The 21155-nt window shown below is 43.4% G+C and overlaps 1 protein-coding gene across 1 annotated transcript in view; it reads right to left on the bottom strand.

Moving 5' to 3' along the window:
• Nucleotides 1-1901, bottom strand: part of LOC110529268 (neuronal acetylcholine receptor subunit alpha-4) — a 59317-nt gene extending 57416 nt beyond the window's left edge. Inside the window, exon 1 of the mRNA XM_036984590.1 lies at nt 984-1901. Coding sequence (XP_036840485.1) covers nt 984-1059 — 76 coding nt within the window. The 5' untranslated portion in view covers nt 1060-1901. The remainder of the gene's footprint in view (nt 1-983) is intronic.
• Between the last annotated feature and the right edge of the window lie 19254 nt (nt 1902-21155).

Below are 21155 nucleotides of genomic sequence, written 5' to 3'. Positions count from 1 at the left end.
AGCTGCAGAACGTTTAAAGCTCTGAGGGCAAATCTTTTCAGCCTTCTGAGGGAGAAGAGGCGTTGTCGTGCCCTCTTCACGACTGTGTTGGTGAGTGTGGACCATGATAATTCCTTAGTGGTGTGGACACAGGAACTTGAAGCTCTCAACCTGCTCCACTGCAGCCCTGTCAATATCAATGGGGGTGTGCTCGGCCATCCGTTTCCTGTAGTCCACAATCAGCTCCTTTGTCTCGCTGACGTTGAGGGAGAGGCTGTTGTCATGGCACCACACTTCTAGGTCACTGACCTTCTCCCTATAGGCTGTCTCATCATTGTTGGTGATCAGGCCACTATGGTGTTGAATGCCGAGCTGTAATCAATGAACAGCATTCTCACCTTGGTGTTGCTCTTGAAAGAATTCAGCTGACAGCTTTTCTTCTCCTCCACTTTGAAGGTCACAAGACACAGCAGCCTATCTGCCACATGTAGAGTAATGTGGAGGTGTTAAACTGTAGCCCGTAAAAGCTTTAACGATATAAATAAAAACAATTGAATGAATGAGGGAAAAAACGTGTGAAATGTGGTGCTAATGGCATTTAATGAGGCTACTGGAAGTACAAGAGCCCGAGTCAGTTTAGATTCCAAACAGCAGGAAATTATGGAAGAGGTGTGAAAATCCAAAATAGTTCGAGTGGTTTAAGAATACATCAACTGCCCTGAGAGAGAGCACCGGTTGTGGTAGGTAGGCAATTTGGTAACATCAATAAACGGTCATATTGACAATGAATTGATTGATAAATAAACGGATACATTTACAATGGCATGCCTGCAATATCAGGCTATAGGCTTGGGTACAAGCAATGATTTCACACCTTTGGTTCAAGTAAAGAACAGCGACGACATGAATTCTCCGTTTCTCTTAAATTGTATTCAGACTCACCTTATCATACCGTCAGAAGGTAAGTCTTAGCCAAAAATAATACATAATAAAAACGAACTTACTTGACTTACATAAGAAGAAACAACAGAGCATAGCGGTCCTCGCTGAGAACAGGTGGTTGAATAATCCACGTTCCATATTTCACCCTGGTGAATTATCTTTTCTACTTCTCGCCAAAGCTTCTAGCTTCTTTCTACTTTAAAAAATCTAAAAAATGATCTGCTCTTCTCGGGGGGGAAAAAAAACATTGATGTTCTTATTTGATTATATCCTCTCCAGAAAGGTAATCTTGAAACTATGGGGACGTGGTGAGAAATCGGCTTCCGTGTCAATTCTTGAGATGATCCTCTCCTCCTGTGTCATCTTCCCGAGTGGAAGCCCTGCTTCACTTCAGATATCTCATACAGGCGCTTCATGGGCGGGGAGAGAGTGACGTTTACTTCACCTGCTGTGCTGTACCCTTTTAGAGACGAACATATATTAAACTTGATTAAATCACTTTTAAGGCTGTAGTTTCCGAAATGATATGTCTCTGTCCTCACCGCCGTGTTCTGTGTAGCAGCTGTATCCAAATGCGCTAGGAGGTAAATAAGAAAAAAAGAAGCGCTGTCCTTCTCATGGTGCTGAAATACAAGAGGCGCTTCGTTAAATGAACACCTATTTTATAAAGTTTATTTAAGATAACTGGAGACTTTTTTTTCCCCGATATTATTAAAGGTTTTACGTGGCATGAGGTTAACAAAAATAATGCTTTGATAGTAGACCAATAGCTCATATTCTCACCACGACGCTCGCTTGATTTACTCATGGAAGGAGACAATTATCCAGGAAACAGTTACGCACGGCTTTTAAACTTAAACACATTTCTAAGTAGAGCGAAATATTTGGACTTCCCATTTTCACGTCGATATGACAGTGTACATATGCAGAAGTTCAATTCCATTGTCATTTCCAGTTAAAGCGATTTTTTCTTCTGTTTCACCATGAACTCTACTGGGAGGAAATGTGAGGCACCGACTGACTGCGTCTAACCCCCCGACCATCTCTCTCTTTTCCCCTCTCTCTCTCTCTCTCCTTCCCTGACTTAGTATATCATATGGTAAGGGGGAAGGGACTATAACGCGACTGTCTCCATAAAGCCTCACCATGGTGTTTTTATAAAACAGGTGCTTACAATCAAAGAACAAGTAAATAGTGTTAAACCGGAGGCAATTAAAATCTCATTGCAGAATTTCGCCCAACTGTCTACATTTTAAATGGAAGTCAATTAGGTTGTTGTACATGGTGAGCCAGGCAGTTGTGATGATATATTGTAAAGTCTAGACCTTGACAAACTACGAGCTCCTCTGGGAGGAAAACACGGATTGACTGTGTCTACTCCCGTCTAGACCTAATAACTTTAAAAGGGCTGACATGTAGTGGATAAGTTAGTTGATTGATAGTATAGGGGTGGACTCACAGCTGAGAAAAGTGCATATGGCTATGAGTTAGTTGTTACTGCAAGAGACATCTAGAGGGCAGAGCAAGTGAATAAATAGAATATATTGTGCATATCGTCTTAGATACTTTATTTTCACAGCTGGATTAAACAAAACAAATATAACAAATGTATAGACACATACTTAATGGATACACTAGAACTTTATAATTTCATAATTACTAATATATAATTTCAGAATTACTAATATATAATTTCAGAATTCCCCCTCCCTAGATAAATCACTGCTGTGACTGACCTCAGACCAGAGCTGTGTACCAGAGCTATTCCCTATATAGTGTATCACTTTTGACCAGAGCCACAGGGCTCTGTGTGTTTCTAACCCCTTCAACAGGACAGGAAGGAGATTAATTCTCATGTCGTCCCTTTAAACTATTGAAGGGATGGAGTCAATGTAACAAACACACTGGCCTCCCCTGCATGTCACAATTCTGTGTTTCCTTTACCACATTCCGACTGTAACCATACAAAGTCCCATCACTCTCTTACAGCATTATCCCCTGGAACAATACACAACATCATCCCCTGGAACCATACACAACATCATCCACCGGAAACATACACAACATCAGCCCCTGGAATCATACACAACATCATCATCACCTGGAAATATGTACAGCATTATCCCCTGGAACAGTACACAACATTATCACCTGGAAATATATACAACATTATCCCCTGGAACCATACACAACATCATCACCTGGAAATATATACAACATTATCCCCTGGAACCATACACAACATTCTCCCCTGGAACCATACACAACATTATCCCAGTGGAACCATATGCAACATTATCCCAGTGGAACCATACACAACATTATCCCCTGGAACCATATACAACATTATCCTCTGGAACAATACACAGCATTATCCCCTGGAACCATACGTAATATTATCCCCTGGAACCATATACAACATTATCCTCTGGAACAATACCCAGCATTATCCCCTGGAACAATACACAGCATTATCCCCTGGGACCATACACAACATCATCCCCTGGAACCATACACGACATTATCCCCTGGAACAATACACAGCATTATCCCCTGGAACAATACACAACATTATCCCCTGGAACCATACACAACATCATCACCTGGAAATATATACAACATTATCCCCTGGAACCATACACAACATTATCCCCTGGAACCATACACAACATCATCCCAGTGGAACCATACACAACATTATTCCATGGAACCATACACAACATCATCCCCTGGAACCATACACAACATTATCCCAAAGGAACCATACACCACATTATCCCCTGGAACCATAAACAACATCATCTCCTGGAACCATACACAACATCATCCCAGTGGAACCATACACAACATTATTCCATGGAACCATACACAACATCATCCCCTGGAACCATACACAACATTATCCCAGTGGAACCATAGACAACATTATCCCAGTGGAACCATAGACAACATTATCCCAGTGGAACCATAGACAACATTACCCCCTGGAACCATACACAACATTCTCCCATAACTGTCACTCTCTGACCTTAGTATTCTTTGTTTTCTTTGTTATTTTGGTTAAGTCAGGGTGTGACATGGGTGGTGTATGTGTTTTATGCTTGTCTAGGGGCTTTGTATGTTCATGGGGGTGTATCCTATCTAGGTGTTTTTGTATGTCTATGGTTGCCTAGATTGGTTCTCAATTAGAGGCAGCTATAGTTGTCTCTGATTGGGAACCATATTTAGGCAGCCATATTCTGTGGGTATTTTGTGGGTGATTGTTCCAGTGTTCCAGTGTTTAGTGTTCACGTTACGGGACTGTTTCGTCTTCGTTCCTTTCTTCGGTTTGTTGTTTTTTGTTCAGTGTTTAAGTATTCCCATTTAAATGTGTATTTTCATCATGCTGCACTGTGGTTCTCCTCTCTTTCACCTGAAGACAATCGTTACAAAGACATTATCCCAGTGGAACCATACACAACATTATCCCAGTGGAACCATACACAACATTATCCCAGTGGAACCATACACAACATTGTCCCAGTGGAACCACTGGGATAATGTTGCGATAATGTTTTCTTAACTCACAACATTACACAGCATTATCCCCATGGAACCATACACAACATTATCCCCCTGGAACCATACACAACATTATCCCCCTAGAACCATACACAACATTATCCCAGTGGAACCATGCTGTCACGCCCTGGACTTAGAGAGCCTGTTTATTTCTCTATTTGGTTAGGTCAGAGTGTGATTTGGGTGGGCATTCTAGTTTTCTATTTCTTTGTTGGCCGGGTATGGTTCCCAGTCAGAGGCAGCTGTCTATCGTTGTCTCTGATTGGGAATCATACTTAGGCAGCCTGTTTTCCACCTGAGTTTGTGGGATCTTGTTTTTGCACAGTAGCTGTATAGCCCTTTTTGTTGTTTTTTGGTCTTCATTTTAAATGAAGAAGATGTACACTTTCCACGCTGCGCTTTGGTCTCATTACGACGACGTACGTAAAAAATACAAAACATTATCCCAGTGGAACCACAGACGACATTACCCCCCTGGAACCATACACAACATTATCCCAGTGGAACCATAGACAACATTATCCCAGTGGAACCACAGACAACATTACCCCCTGGAACCATACACAACATTATCCCAGTGGAACCATACACAACATTATCCCAGTGGAACCATAGACCACATTACCCCAGCGGAACCATAGACCACATTACCCCCTGGAACCATACACAATATTATCCCAGTGGAACCATAGACAACATTACCCCCGGGAACCATACACAGCATTATCCCAGTGGAACCATAGACAGCATTACCCCCGGGAACCATACACAATATTATCCCAGTGGAACCATAGACAACATTACCCCCGGGAACCATACACAACATTATCCCAGTGGAACCATAGACAACATTACCCCCAGGAACCATACACAACATTATCCCAGTGGAACCATACACAACATTATCCCAGTGGAACTTCACAACTGTCTTGGTGTGTTTGGACCTTGATGTGGACACCACGGAACTTGAAACTCTCGACCAGCTGCACTTCAGCCCGCCTGTTCGGCCCTCCTTTTCCTGTAGTCCACGATGAGATCCTTTGTCTTGCTCCAGGGCCTCCTCCCCTGTACTCTTCAGCCCGTCGATGTTTATGGGGGCCTGTTCGGCCCTCCTTTTCCTCTAGTCCACGATAAGATCCTTTGTCTTGCTCCAGGGCCTCCTCCCCTGTACTCTTCAGCCCGTCGATGTTAATGGGGGCCTATTCGGCCCTCCTTTTCCTGTAGTCCATGATAAGATCCTTTGTCTTGCTCCAGGGCCTCCTCCCCTGTACTCTTCAGCCCGTCGATGTTAATGGGGGCCTGTTCGGCCCTCCTTTTCCTGTAGTCCACAATAAGATCCTTTGTCTTGCTCACATTGAGGGAGAAGTTGTTGTCCTGGCACCATACCGCAGGAGGGGACTACGCAACACCCATGGGGGGCCCCAGTGTTGAGGATCAGTGTGGTGGATATGTTGTTGCCTACCCTTACCAGCTGGGGGGCGGCCTGTCAGAAAGTCCAGGATCTATTTGCAGAGGGAAGTATTTAGTCCCAGGGTCTTTAGCTTAGTGATGAGCTTTGTGGGCACTATGGTGTTGAACGCTGAGCTGTAGTCAATGAAAAGCATTTTCACATCGGTGTCCCTTTTGTTTCCAAGTGGGAAAGGGCAGTGTAGAGTGCGATTGAGATTGTGTCACCTGTGGATCTGTTTGGGTGGTATGCGAATATGAAGGGTTCTAGGGTTTCCGGCATGATGGTGTTGATGTGAGCCATGACCAGCCTTTCAAAGCACTTCATGGCTACCGACGTGAGTGCTAAGGGGCGGTTATCATTTAGGCAGGTTACCTTCACTTTCTTGGAAACAGGGACTATGGTGGTCTGTTTGAAACATGAAGGTATTACAGACTCGGTCAGGGAGAGGTTGAAAATGTCAGTGAAGACACTTGCCAGTTGGTCCGTGCAAGCTTTGAGTACACTTCCTGGTAATCCATCTGGTCCCGCAGCTTTGTGAATGTTGACCTATTTAAATGTCTTGCTCACATCAGCTATGGAGACTGTGATCACACAGTCGTCCAGAACTGCTGGTGCTCTCAAGCATGCTTCAGCGTTGCTTGCCTCAAAGCTTGCATAAAGGAATTCAGCTCGTCTGGTAGGCTCGCATCACTGGGCAGCTCACGTCTGGGTTTCCCTTTGTAGTCCGTAATCATTTTCAAGCCCTGCCACATCCGACGACTGTCAGATCCGGTGTAGTAGGTTTCAATCTTAGTCCTGCAGTGACGTTTTGCCTGTTTGATAATTTGTCTGAGGGCATTGTGGGATTTCTTATAAATGTCTGGATTAGTGCCCAGCTCCTTGAAATCGGCAGCTCTAGCCTTTAGCTCGGTGCAGATGTTGCCTGTTTGGGATACAGTGGGGCAAAAAAGTATTTAGTCAGCCGCCAATTGTGCAAGTTCTCCCACTTAAAAAGATGAGAGAGGCCTGTAATTTTCATCATAGGTACACTTCAACTATGACAGACAAAATGAGAAAAAAAAACAGAAAATCACATTTTAGGATTTTTTATGAATTTATTTGCAAATTATGGTGGAAAATAAGTATTTGGTCAATAACAAAAGTTTATCTCAATACTTTGTTACATACCCTTTGTTGGCAATGACAGAGGTCAAATGTTTTCTGTAAGTCTTCACACACTGTTGCTGGTATTTTGGCCCATTCCTCCATGCAGATCTCCTCTAGAGCAGTGATGTTTTCATGACATTGCCCACAAGAAGGAAGCAACGCGCTGCCACCTTCCTGTTCAAGTGATCATAGTACAAAAAGGTGAGTCCAAAAATTGTATTGTATGCTGCCGCAGAAATGATGTAAAATGCCTGTGAGATACTGTAGCTTAGAAAGTAATACTAAGTGTATTTTGCGTAGTAAGCTGTTAGTAGCCCATGTACCTCACCGTAGTCATTTAGTCCCTTTCCCCCTCATAACTTAGCCTACTATTCCGACTTGGTGGTGCACATGTAGCCTATAGCCTGTTTTAGAGAAATGTCATCATTAAATATTGTAGGAGCTTTCATTGTCTGCCTATATGCCCCCTTTATTTATCCTATGGTTCTGACTTGGTGTCCAGGAAGAACACGGTAAGAATGGCCCACGTTCTGAATGATGTCGCTGTACATTTCAAAAGTGCTGAACAAATAGTTATATTGACGACGTCCGTCCTAGCTTGCTCATTAATGTCTTAATCAAAATGACAGATTGCCTCTTATCCACTTGTCATCCCCTTATGCCATAGTTTGTACATCTCAATTGTCAGTAGAAACCGCATTTGTTCAAGCAAGTCAGCCATATCAGCTATGTTTTTTTTAAAGGCAGTAAATGAGGCTGAATGAACTGTTTCGCTGCCAGACAAGGCTCTGCTGATAGCCAGGTGTAGCAGTGGTAAGGATTCACTCCATGGTGCTGAAAAGAAAGCTCTGCTGTTGGGACAGTTTTATGTAGGCCCTAACAGTTTGTGGGCACTGTTTGTCACCATTATTGTTTAGTGGATTTGCTGGCATGAATCAAAAAATAAAATAGTGAGTTTGCCCCACCAAGATTTCCATGATAAACCTGCCACTGCAGACATACCATATTACTCTGGCTAGCCAGAGCTGCCAACAACTATGACAGAAACAGAGCTTGTGTCACAAATAGCACCCTATTCCTTTAATAGTGCACAACTGTTGACCAGTAACCATAAGGCTTTGGTCAAAAGTGGTGCACTATGTAGAGAATTGGGTGCCATTTGTGACGGGCACAGAGTTATCCTCCTTGCCTAATTGGCTAACGCATCACAATCATGAGACGTAAACATTTTGTGTCAGTTACACAAATCAAACTTGTTCCAAGAATAATCGCAAACTGGGTGGAAAATCTGGTTTGAAATACAGTACTTATTATCACATAATTAATTATACACTGCAAGGCACTTCTAACAAATCTATTTTTGACATTGTTGTAAAAAATGAAATGATTATGCGTTTGGCTATGATAACGTTTAGTCACACGATAGCTAATACAGCACAGTACAGTGACTGACCATGAAAAAAATCTGTGGTTCAAAAAAAAAATCTGGATAAATTCTGTACCAATTATTCCATAGCTCTGTCAGCCCACTCACTGTTCACTTATAGTACACAGAGCAGAAAGAACATTCCTGTCGAGGTTTCTGTTTAGTACAGTCCTTATACAGTGCCTTGCGAAAGTATTCGGCCCCCTTGAACTTTGCGACCTTTTGCCACATTTCAGGCTTCAAACATAAAGATATAATACTGTATTTTTTTGTGAAGAATCAACAACAAGTGGGACACAATCATCATCAAGTGGAACAACATTTATTGGATATTTCAAACTTTAACAAATCAAAAACTGAAAAATTGGGCGTGCAAAATTATTCAGCCCCTTTACTTTCAGTGCAGCAAACTCTCTCCAGAAGTTCAGTGAGGATCTCTGAATGATCCAATGTTGACCTAAATGACTAATGATGATAAATACAATCCACCTGTGTGTAATCAAGTCTCTGTATAAATGCACCTGCACTGTGATAGTCTCAGAGGTCCGTTAAAAGCACAGAGAGCATCATGAAGAACAAGGAACACACCAGGCAGGTCCGAGATACTGTTGTGAAGAAGGTTAAAGCCGGATTTGGATACAAAAAGATTTCCCAAGCTTTAAACATCCCAAGAAGCACTGTGCAAGCGATAATATTGAAATGGAAGGAGTATCAGACCACTGCAAATCTACCAAGACCTGGCCATCCCTCTAAACTTTCAGCTCATACAAGGAGAAGACTGATCAGAGATGCAGCCAAGAGGCCCATGATCACTCTGGATGAACTGCAGAGATCTACAGCTGAGGTGGGAGACTCTGTCCATAGGACAACAATCAGTCGTATATTGCACAAATCTGGCATTTATGGAAGAGTGGCAAGAAGAAAGCCATTTCTTAAAGATATCCATAAAAAGTGTCGTTTAAAGTTTGCCACAAGCCACCTGGGAGACACACCAAACATGTGGAAGAAGGTGCTCTGGTCAGATGAAACCAAAAATTGAACTTTTTGGCAACAATGCGAAACGTTATGTTTGGCGTAAAAGCAACATAGCTCATCACCCTGAACACACCATCCCCACTGTCAAACATGGTGGTTGCAGCATCATGGTTTGGGCCTGCTTTTCTTCAGCAGGGACAGGGAAGATGGTTAAAATTGATGGGAAGATGGATGGAGCAAAATACAGGACCATTCTGGAAGAAAACCTGATGGAGTCTGCAAAAGACCTGAGACTGGGACGGAGATTTGTCTTCCAACAAGACAATGATCCAAAACATAAAGCAAAATCTACAATGGAATGGTTCAAAAATAAACATATCCAGGTGTTAGAATGGCCAAGTCAAAGTCCAGACCTGAATCCAATCGAGAATCTGTGGAAAGAACTGAAAACTGCTGTTCACAAATGCTCTCCATCCAACCTCACTGAGCTCGAGCTGTTTTGCAAGGAGGAATGGGAAAAATGTTCAGTCTCTCGATGTGCAAAACTGATAGAGACATACCCCAAGCAACTTACAGCTGTAATCGCAGCAAAAGGTGGCGCTACAAAGTATTAACTTAAGGGGGCTGAATAATTTTGCACGCCCAATTTTTCAGTTTTTGATTTGTTAAAAAAGTTTGAAATATCCAATAAATGTCGTTCCACTTCATGATTGTGTCCCACTTGTTGTTGATTCTTCACAAAAAAAAATACAGTTTTATATCTTTATGTTTGAAGCCTGAAATGTGGCAAAAGGTCGCAAAGTTCAAGGGGGCCGAATACTTTCGCAAGGCACTGTAGTACACGGAACAGAAAGACAATTAGTGTTGAGTTTTCTGTTTAGTACAGTCCTTATTGTACACGGAACAGAAAGAAAATTCCTGTCAAGGTTTCTGTTTAGTACAGTCCTTATAGTACACGGAACAGAAAGAACATTAGTGTTGAGTTTTCTGTTTAGTACAGTCTGTAACGGTCTTCTTCCTCCTCTTCTGGGGAGGAGTAGTGAGAAGGATCGGAGGACCAATGCGCAGCGTGGTAAGTGTCCATAACATTTATTTTAAGATATAAACTTAACACTATGAAAATACAAAACAATAAACGTGAACATGAACGACACCGAAACAGTACCGTGTGGCAACAAACACCCACCACTCAAAAGTGAAACCCAGGCTACCTAAGTATGATTCTCAATCAGAGACAACTAACGACACCTGCCACTGATTGAGAACCATACTAGGCTGAACTCAAAACCCCAACATAGAAAAACACACATAGACTGCCCACCCCAACTCACGCCCTGACCATACTAAATAAAGACAAAACAAAGGAAATAAAGGTCAGAACGTGACACAGTTCTTATAGCACACGGAGCAGTAGAATCCTGCTGATCTCCAATTCCAGACAGGAGATATGTATGTTTTGTTGAGAGACAGGGGATGTTGAAGGTGGCATTAGTGGCTGGACCGAACACTAAAATCTGCTCTTTTTCAGCTTCTGCAGGGCAGAGGGAGAGAGGAAGGAGGGTGAAGGTCTCCTTAAGGGCTAGATTCAATCAGATCCCCGCTAGCCAACAACCCCTACATCGTGGTTATTTTGGCAGTATCAGAGGTGGAATGCGTTAGACCTGTCAAATCCGCAAGCAGCTCCTGGAATTTATTCGTAAAGCGGACATTGCCACTGGCTACATGGAGTCGCATTAAGAGCAATCCCATGCAGCCTTGTTTACACGTTTGTACACTGGAAAGTGAGATGTAATCTACACCTCGATTAGGCATTATTTGGTTGAATGATTTTCAAGGTTTTTAGCGTCAGTATTTCTACATAGGCTACACTTTATCTTTCTGAACTTCTAACTCGAGTGGGATTGGTGACAAATTTCACAAGAGCAACTGCTCACCGATTTGACAGCTCCAACGCAGTTAGTTACACCTCCGACAACGTCAAGACATCAGCTATGTGGGTGTCGGCTATCGCCGGTTAACGCTTGATCTGATTGAACCACGGCTTTAGTTGCCTGGTCACAGAGCTGTTAGTGCTGCCAACTTCTATGATCAGGAGTTGGCGAGCCAGCACAAACAGATCTGGGACCAGGCTATCTTTATTAGCAATGGAACAGGCTATTTCAAGAGTCTCTCAAGAGATGTATAAAGTTTTGAATCTTTGGAGTTGGAGGCTCTGAGACGAAATATCCAACCTCACAGCAATGTCTGCTGCTTTCTGGAGGAGGCCCTGGAGGACGCCCTGGAGGAGGTCCTGGAGGAGGTCCTGGGGGAGGCCCTGGAGGAGGCCAAGGAAAGGTCCAGGAGGAGGCCCTGGAGGAGGCCCTGGAGGAGGCCCTGGGGGAGGTCCTGGAGGAGGTCCTGGAGGAGGCCCTGGGGGAGGCCCTGGAGGAGGTCCTGGAGGAGGCCCTGGGGGAGGCCCTGGAGGAGGTCCTGGAGGAGGTCCTGGAGGAGGCCCTGGCACGCCAGGGACTCCTCTTTAATTCTGTCATGCATGGAGACAAGAGAAATAGACACTGTCAGCGGAAAGGGGGAGAAGGGAGGGAGAGAAGGAGGTAGGAATGGAGCAGAGGAGGTAAGACCAGGGGACTTCTCTTTGATTCTGACCAGGAGAAAATGAGACTAGACAAACTGGGTTAGCAGGGAGAGAGGGGAGGAAGAGAGAAGGACGGATGGAGGGGGAAGGAAGGAGAAAGTGCAATAGAGAGGAGGCGGGAGATAATAAGGCAGAGACATGCCACCTCACGGTTCTAATAATGACACACCGGGGTTATTAGGTTATTACGGTAATTAAAACCCAGAGACGTCTTGATTAGGGTTTTTATGGTAAATAAGCCCCAGATCCAGGCCACGTCTTGGTTCTGTTTGAGGACACAGTAGGGTTGTGGACGTCTGGCAACAACAGAGAGTCAGTCACTAAGGTAACGATTAATGTACCAGGAAAAACAGTTGTTGCTAAGGTGACTGTTAACAGAGCTCTGTATAAACTAATCAATGAGCCGGTAGAGGTTCCTGTCTTTCCCGTTGATTAGATCACACTAATACAGTATGTGGATGTCTCTGTTTCTGTCTGGCTACATGGCTGTTTGTATATTCTCACGAAATGACATGGTAAAGATGGGTAGACTTCAAGAGGGTTTTACCCTTGGTCTTGTTACGCTACGCCTGCTCTTGTGTGTGGATGTGTATTAGTTTCTTTTTAAATGGACTGATTGATCAATACATCAATTGATTAGAGAAAACTGATTGGTTTATCTCACCATTTACCTCTGTATTTATAGAAATGGTTTGACTAATGTCTAGCTAACATGATTTCTCCCATGTACTTACATCTTATCATGACACAAGGCGAGACCCAGATGCAGACACACAGGAGGCAGATGGTTGGAGTCTTACAATGTTTATTCATCAAAAAGGAGGAGGCAAGAGAATGGTCGTGGACAGGCAAAAAGGTCAAAACCAGTTCAGAGTCCAGGAGGTACAGAGTGGCAGGCAGGCTTGAGGTCAGGGGCAGGCAGAATCGGCAGGCAGGCTTGAGGTCAGGGCAGGCAGAATGGGCAGGCAGGCTTGAGGTCAGGGGCAGGCAGAATGGGCAGGCAGGCTTGAGGTCAGGGACAGGCAGAATGGGCAGGCAGGCGGGTACAGAGTGGCAGGCAGGCTTGAGGTCAGGGGCAGGCAGAATGGGCAGGCAGGCTTGAGGTCAGGGGCAGGCAGAATGGTCAGGCAGGCGGATACAGAGTCCAGAAAACAGGCAAGGGTCAAACCTAGGACTAGAAAAAGGAGAATAGCAAAAAGCAGGAGAACGGGAAAAACTCTGGTTGACTTGGAGAAACATACAAGACAAACTGGCACAGAGAGACAGGAAACACAGGGATAAATACACTGGTACAGAGAGACAGGAAACACAGAGATAAATACACTGGTACAGAGAGACAGGAAACACAGAGATAAATACACTGGTACAGAGAGACAGGAAACACAGGGATAAATACACTGGTACAGAGAGACAGGAAACACAGAGGTAAATACACTGGTACAGAGAGACAGGAAACACAGAGATAAATACACTGGTACAGAGAGACAGGAAACACAGGGATAAATACACTGGTACAGAGAGACAGGAAACACAGAGATAAATACACTGGTACAGAGAGACAGGAAACACAGAGATAAATACACTGGTACAGAGAGACAGGAAACACAGGGATACATACACTGGTACAGAGAGACAGGAAACACAGGGATAAATACACTGGTACAGAGAGACAGGAAACACAGGGATAAATACACTGGTACAGAGAGACAGGAAACACAGAGATAAATACACTGGTACAGAGAGACAGGAAACACAGGGATAAATACACTGGCACAGAAAGACAGGAAACACAGGGATAAATACACTGGTACAGAGAGACAGGAAACACAGGGATAAATACACTGGTACAGAGAGACAGGAAACACAGGGATAAATACACTGGTACAGAGAGACAGGAAACACAGGGATAAATACACTGGTACAGAGAGACAGGAAACACAGGGATAAATACACTGGTACAGAGAGACAGGAAACACAGGGATAAATACACTGGTACAGAGAGACAGGAAACACAGGGATAAATACACTGGCACAGAGAGACAGGAAACACAGAGATAAATACACTGGTAAATACAATCACAAGGACAGGTGAAACAGATCAGGGTGTGACAGATCTGTAGTTATTGAGATGTATTGACTCTTGTCTAACTAACATGGTTTCTACCGTGTACTTACATCTGTATTTATTAACTGACTTCCCCAGGTAAATAAATGTAAACATTTTGATTGGGGTTGAGGCAAACATGTTACACCATTCAGGCCGCCGAGGGCTGGAGTTGCCCATCCCTGCTCTAGGGTCAGTGTTAGTGACCTAACTAGGCTCTACAGTGAATGTGCAGATTTGAGTCTCAGCACCAGTAATATTGATGTTTCCAATATTTGTACGGATACTTTACGTTTCAGTCTCAGACCTTCATCTATCTGCTAATTGAACATACCATTCTGATGATCACATGGTTCTGTCAAGTGAGTCTCAATGAATCATTACCCGTTCATTATTTTATCATTATAAAGCTCTGTTTGTCTGGTTAGTAAGGAAGGCTTTTGGCAGGGATGCCTGTATGGTCTGGAAAAAGCAGAAGAGAGAGTCTGTGTGTGTCTGTGTGTGTGTGTGTGTGTGTGTGTGTGTGTGTGTGTGTGTGTGTGTGTGTGTGTGTGTGTGTGTGTGTGTGTGTGTGTGTGTGTGTGTGTGTGTGTGCGTGTGTGTGTGTGTGTGTGTGTGTGTGTGTGCGTGTGTGCGTGTGTGTGTGTGTGTGTGTGTGTGTGTGTCCGTGTGTGTGTCCGTGTGCACGCGGGTGTGAAGGTGTGTGGAGTTGGCTTCTGGGTGTGTGGAGTTGATTGTCTGAATCACTGCAAGCATCCCAAATGGCACCCGATTCCCTATGTAGTGCACTACTTTAGACCAGAACCCATTGGGCTACTGTGCCGCTTTGGACTCGTGCACTGACTATCAGTCCATTGCCAGCTGTCTGCTTGCCAGTAAATCAATGAAACGCTAACAAACCTGACAATCACTCTATCACTCCTGCAGAATCAACCCTTACAGTTGGTGGCTCACTTGAAAAGCTGTTAAAAAAGGTCTACTCTATGACATCATCCAGCATGCAAACACACATACAGTACACAACTCTTCAAGTCTTCAGAGTAGCTTCCTCTGAACAAAAAGGGAGAATCCTAGAAATAAACTTTCAAATGTCCAATGCAGATGTTTATTTATTTTGTAAATTTATTTTTATCTCAATATCAAATAATTTCTCACGAACAATTAAAGGACCTTACTGTGATTGTTTTCAATTAAAATGTTCAAAAATAAACAAACAAAAAACAGATTCTTAGCAAAGAGCCATTTTGCTAGGACTATCTGGGAGTGGTCTGAGTCGGGAGAGGACAACTGAAAACTTGATGTTATTGGCAAAGAGGTTGGGATCTCTCTCTCCTATTGGTTTATTAACTAATTTACGACTTGGTGATGTCACCATGGAAAGGGCAAAGCTCCATCCCACCAACACAGCTCAAACAGCTCTCAAACTAAAAGGGCACTATCATCATTTTCACAAAATCTCATGCGTTTTAGGGGACTAAGCAAGATTTGCTTGGGGAGCAAAACATTTCAGCTGCCATTTTGAAATTTTCGAAATTGAACCTGGTGTATTCTACTATTCTTACACTTAACACTAAATTGAGAACCCGAGTGAGTCCCCCCCCCCCCAATTTTTTTTATTTTTAATGTTGGGGCCAGGGGCCCCCTAGCAGCCGGGGACCTTAAGTGACTGCATATGTTGATTATGCCTGGATCCGGCCCTGCTTACCTCATAGTGTGGAAATATATATCATGATATTTATAAAACACAGGAAAATCTTGTTTTTGACTGCATCGAATTTGCTAAAATAAAAATAAAACCGTTTTTATGGGGTTTTGTGTGTAGATTGATGAGGGAAAAAAACAATTTAATCAATTTTAGAATAAGGCTGTAATGAAACAACATTTTGAAAAAGTAAATAAGTCTGAATTCTTTCCGAATGCACTGTATTTACAAAAATATGTGGACATCAATTTAAATGAGCCACACCCGTTGCTGACAGGTGTATAAAATTGAGCACACAGCCATGCAATCTCCATAGACAAACATTGACAGTAGAACTATCTTACTGAAGAGCTCAGTAACTTTCAACGTGGCGCGGTCATAGGATGCCACCTTTCCAACACCTCAGTTTGTCAAATTTCTGCCTTACTGGAGCTGCCCCGGTCAACTGTAAGTGCTGTTATTGTGAAGTTGAAACATCTAGGAGCAAAAATCGGCTCAGCCGCAAAGTGGTAGGCCACAGAAGCTTACAGAACGGGACGCCGAGTGCTAAAGCACGTAGCACTTAAAAAACGTCTGTCTTCGGTTCCAACTTGCCTCTGGAAGCAACGTCAAGAAGTATTCGTCGGGAGTTAATGAAATGGGTTTTTATGGCCGAGCAGCCTAAGATCACCAGGTGCAATGCCAAGCGTCGGCTGGAGTGGTGTAAAACTCGCCGCCATTGGACTCTGGAGCGGGGGAAACACGTTCTCTGGAGTGATGAATCCGTCGGATAAATCTGGGTTTGGCAGACGGCAGGCGAACGCTACCTGCCCCAATGCATAGTGCCAACTGTAAAGTTTGGTGGAGGTTTATAATAATGGTCTGGAGCTGTTTATCATGGTTCGGGCCACTTAGTTCCAGTGAAGGGAAATAACGATACAGCATACAATGACATTATAGACGATTCTATGTTTCCAAGGTCCATACGGAAATGGTTTATCAAGACTGGTGTGGAAGAACTTGACAGGCCTCAACCTCATCGAACACCTTTGGGATAAATTGGAAAACAGACTACGAGCCAGACCTAATCGACATAGTGTGTCTATACCATAGTGTGTCTATACCATAGTGTATCAATACCATAGTGTAACTATACCATAGTGTATCAATACCATAGTGTAACTATACCATAGTGTATCTATACTATAGTGTGTCTATACCATATTGCGTCTATACCATAGTGTATCAATACCATAGTGTATCTATTCCATAGTGTATCTATACCATAGTGTATCTATACCATAGTGTATCTATACCATAGTGTACATGCAGATGCGTAGAAGAGATGTTATTCAGTTCTGCATCCCAAATGGCACTTTTCCCTACATAGTGCACTACTTTAGACCATATTAATGGGTGAATACTGTGTCATTTGGGACGTAGTAGTGTGTTGGTCCTTATCGGTTACATTCTTCTTTTCATGTCTGACTAAACATTTGGGACACACACAGTGTCTCTACCTATCAGGCACAATGTAATTTACCATCCCCTCTGTTAGCTGTGTGTATAAGATAATTAAATATATCTGGAGTAATATGAGCAAGTTGGCTATAATACAAAGCTGTGATGAAATTACGTAACTAATTAGCTCCTTTATTAACTTCCTGGAGTCTTTTCGGACAGGGATGAGTCCCAAATCGTAGCCTATTCATTACATAGTGAACTCCTTTGGACCAAAGCTATATATATATATATATATAGGGAATAGGGTGCAATTTGGGATGTAGTCAGGGGAACTTATAAGTTATCAGAGTCCGAGCTTGACTCCCAGACTCGACTGTGTCAACATTTCAACTTTCAACGAAAACTAAACTAAATAAGTCATTAGATTAGGCTGTACTAACAGACCTATCAGATTAAAAGATTAAAAGTTTATTCAGAAGTTTAACGATTTAAAAAAAAAGCATATAACAAAGCCATCTTACGGTTCTCGGTGTTGAGTACAGCAGTACAATACTTGATATATTATTTAGACACACTTTGTGAAGTAATTATTTTGCCGTTAGTAACATAATGTATGAGGTTTATGTGTATACATCAACCATTTACAGGCTCTCTGATCCAGAGAGACTTACAGGAACAATTAGGGTTAAGTGCCTTGCTCAAGGGCACTTCGAACAGAGTAGGCTGAGGGATTCGAACCAGCAACCTTTCGGTTACTGGCTCAATGCTCTTAACCGCTAGGCTACCAGCAGCTTTTCAGGAATGTGTTTTCATCAGAAAACTGTTTGATGAGATTGACTCTTCAGTCAAACTGTTCTGTCCATCTGTTTGATGAGGTTGACTCTTCAGTCAGACTGTTCTGTCCATCTGTTTGATGAGATTGACTCTTCAGTCAGACTGCTCTGTCCATCTGTTTGATGAGGTTGACTCTCCAGTTGGACTGTTCTGTCCATCTGTTTGATGAGATTGACTCTTCAGTCAGACTGTTCTGTCCATCTGTTTGATGAGATTGACTCTTCAGTCAGACTGTTCTGTCCATCTGTTTGATGAGATTGACTCTTCAGTCAGACTGTTCTGTCCATCTGTTTGATGAGGTTGACTCTTCAGTCAGACTGTTCTGTCCATCTGTTTGATGAGGTTGACTCTTCAGTCAGACTGTTCTGTCCATCTGTTTGATGAGGTTGACTCTTCAGTCAGACTGTTCTGTCCATCTGTTTGATGAGGTTGACTCTCCAGTTGGACTGTTCTGTCCATCTGTTTGATGAGGTTGACTCTTCAGTCATACTGTTCTGTCCATCTGTTTGATGAGGTTGACTCTTCAGTCAGACTGTTCTGTCTATCTGTTTGATGAGGTTGACTCTTCAGTCAGACTGCTCTGTCCATCTGTTTGATGAGGTTGACTCTCCAGTTGGACTGTTCTGTCCATCTGTTTGATGAGATTGACTCTTCAGTCAGACTGTTCTGTCCATCTGTTTGATGAGATTGACTCTTCAGTCAGACTGTTCTGTCCATCTGTTTGATGAGATTGACTCTTCAGTCAGACTGTTCTGTCCATCTGTTTGATGAGGTTGACTCTTCAGTCAGACTGTTCTGTCCATCTGTTTGATGAGGTTGACTCTTCAGTCAGACTGTTCTGTCCATCTGTTTGATGAGGTTGACTCTTCAGTCAGACTGTTCTGTCCATCTGTTTGATGAGGTTGACTCTTCAGTCAGACTGTTCTGTCCATCTGTTTGATGAGGTTGACTCTTCAGTCAGACTGTTCTGTCCATCTGTTTGATGAGGTTGACTCTTCAGTCGGACTGTTCTGTCCATCTGTTTGATGAGGTTGACTCTTCAGTCGGACTGTTCTGTCCATCTGTTTGATGAGGTTGACTCTTCAGTCGGACTGTTCTGTCCATCTGTTTGATGAGGTTGACTCTTCAGCCGGACTGTTCTGTCCATCTGATTGATGAGGTTGACTCTTCAGTCGGACTGTTCTGTCCATCTGTTTGATGAGGTTGACTCTTCAGTCGGACTGTTCTGTCCATCTGTTTGATGAGGTTGACTCTCCAGTCGGACTGTTCTGTCCATCTGTTTGATGAGGTTGACTCTCCAGTCGGACTGTTCTGTCCATCTGTTTGATGAGGTTGACTCTTCAGTCAGACTGTTCTGTCCATCTGTTTGATGAGGTTGACTCTTCAGTCAGACTGTTCTGTCCATCTGTTTGATGAGGTTGACTCTTCAGTCAGACTGTTCTGTCCATCTGTTTGATGAGGTTGACTCTTCAGTCAGGCTGTTCTGTCCATCTGTTTGATGAGGTTGACTCTTCAGTCGGACTGTTCTGTCCATCTGTTTGATGAGGTTGACTCTCCAGTCGGACTGTTCTGTCCATCTGTTTGATGAGGTTGACTCTCCAGTCGGACTGTTCTGTCCATCTGTTTGATGAGGTTGACTCTTCAGTCAGACTGTTCTGTCCATCTGTTTGATGAGGTTGACTCTTCAGTCAGACTGTTCTGTCCATCTGTTTGATGAGGTTGACTCTTCAGTCAGACTGTTCTGTCCATCTGTTTGATGAGGTTGACTCTTCAGTCAGACTGTTCTGTCCATCTGTTTGATGAGGTTGACTCTTCAGTCAGACTGTTCTGTCCATCTGTTTGATGAGGTTGACTCTTCAGTCAGACTGTTCTGTCCATCTGTTTGATGAGGTTGACTCTTCAGTCAGACTGTTCTGTCCATCTGTTTGATGAGGTTGACTCTTCAGTCAGACTGTTCTGTCCATCTGTTTGATGAGGTTGACTCTCCAGTTGGACTGTTCTGTCCATCTGTTTGATGAGGTTGACTCTTCAGTCATACTGTTCTGTCCATCTGTTTGATGAGGTTGACTCTTCAGTCAGACTGTTCTGTCTATCTGTTTGATGAGGTTGACTCTTCAGTCAGACTGCTCTGTCCATCTGTTTGATGAGGTTGACTCTCCAGTTGGACTGTTCTGTCCATCTGTTTGATGAGATTGACTCTTCAGTCAGACTGTTCTGTCCATCTGTTTGATGAGATTGACTCTTCAGTCAGACTGTTCTGTCCATCTGTTTGATGAGATTGACTCTTCAGTCAGACTGTTCTGTCCATCTGTTTGATGAGGTTGACTCTTCAGTCAGACTGTTCTGTCCATCTGTTTGATGAGGTTGACTCTTCAGTCAGACTGTTCTGTCCATCTGTTTGATGAGGTTGACTCTTCAGTCAGACTGTTCTGTCCATCTGTTTGATGAGGTTGACTCTTCAGTCAGACTGTTCTGTCCATCTGTTTGATGAGGTTGACTCTTCAGTCAGACTGTTCTGTCCATCTGTTTGATGAGGTTGACTCTTCAGTCGGACTGTTCTGTCCATCTGTTTGATGAGGTTGACTCTTCAGTCGGACTGTTCTGTCCATCTGTTTGATGAGGTTGACTCTTCAGTCGGACTGTTCTGTCCATCTGTTTGATGAGGTTGACTCTTCAGCCGGACTGTTCTGTCCATCTGTTTGATGAGGTTGACTCTTCAGTCGGACTGTTCTGTCCATCTGTTTGATGAGGTTGACTCTTCAGTCGGACTGTTCTGTCCATCTGTTTGATGAGGTTGACTCTCCAGTCGGACTGTTCTGTCCATCTGTTTGATGAGGTTGACTCTCCAGTCGGACTGTTCTGTCCATCTGTTTGATGAGGTTGACTCTTCAGTCAGACTGTTCTGTCCATCTGTTTGATGAGGTTGACTCTTCAGTCAGACTGTTCTGTCCATCTGTTTGA

This window comes from Oncorhynchus mykiss, chromosome 8, assembly GCF_013265735.2.
Source record: "Oncorhynchus mykiss isolate Arlee chromosome 8, USDA_OmykA_1.1, whole genome shotgun sequence".
Lineage (NCBI taxonomy): Eukaryota > Metazoa > Chordata > Actinopteri > Salmoniformes > Salmonidae > Oncorhynchus > Oncorhynchus mykiss.
This window is presented reverse-complemented; position numbering and strand designations above follow the sequence as displayed.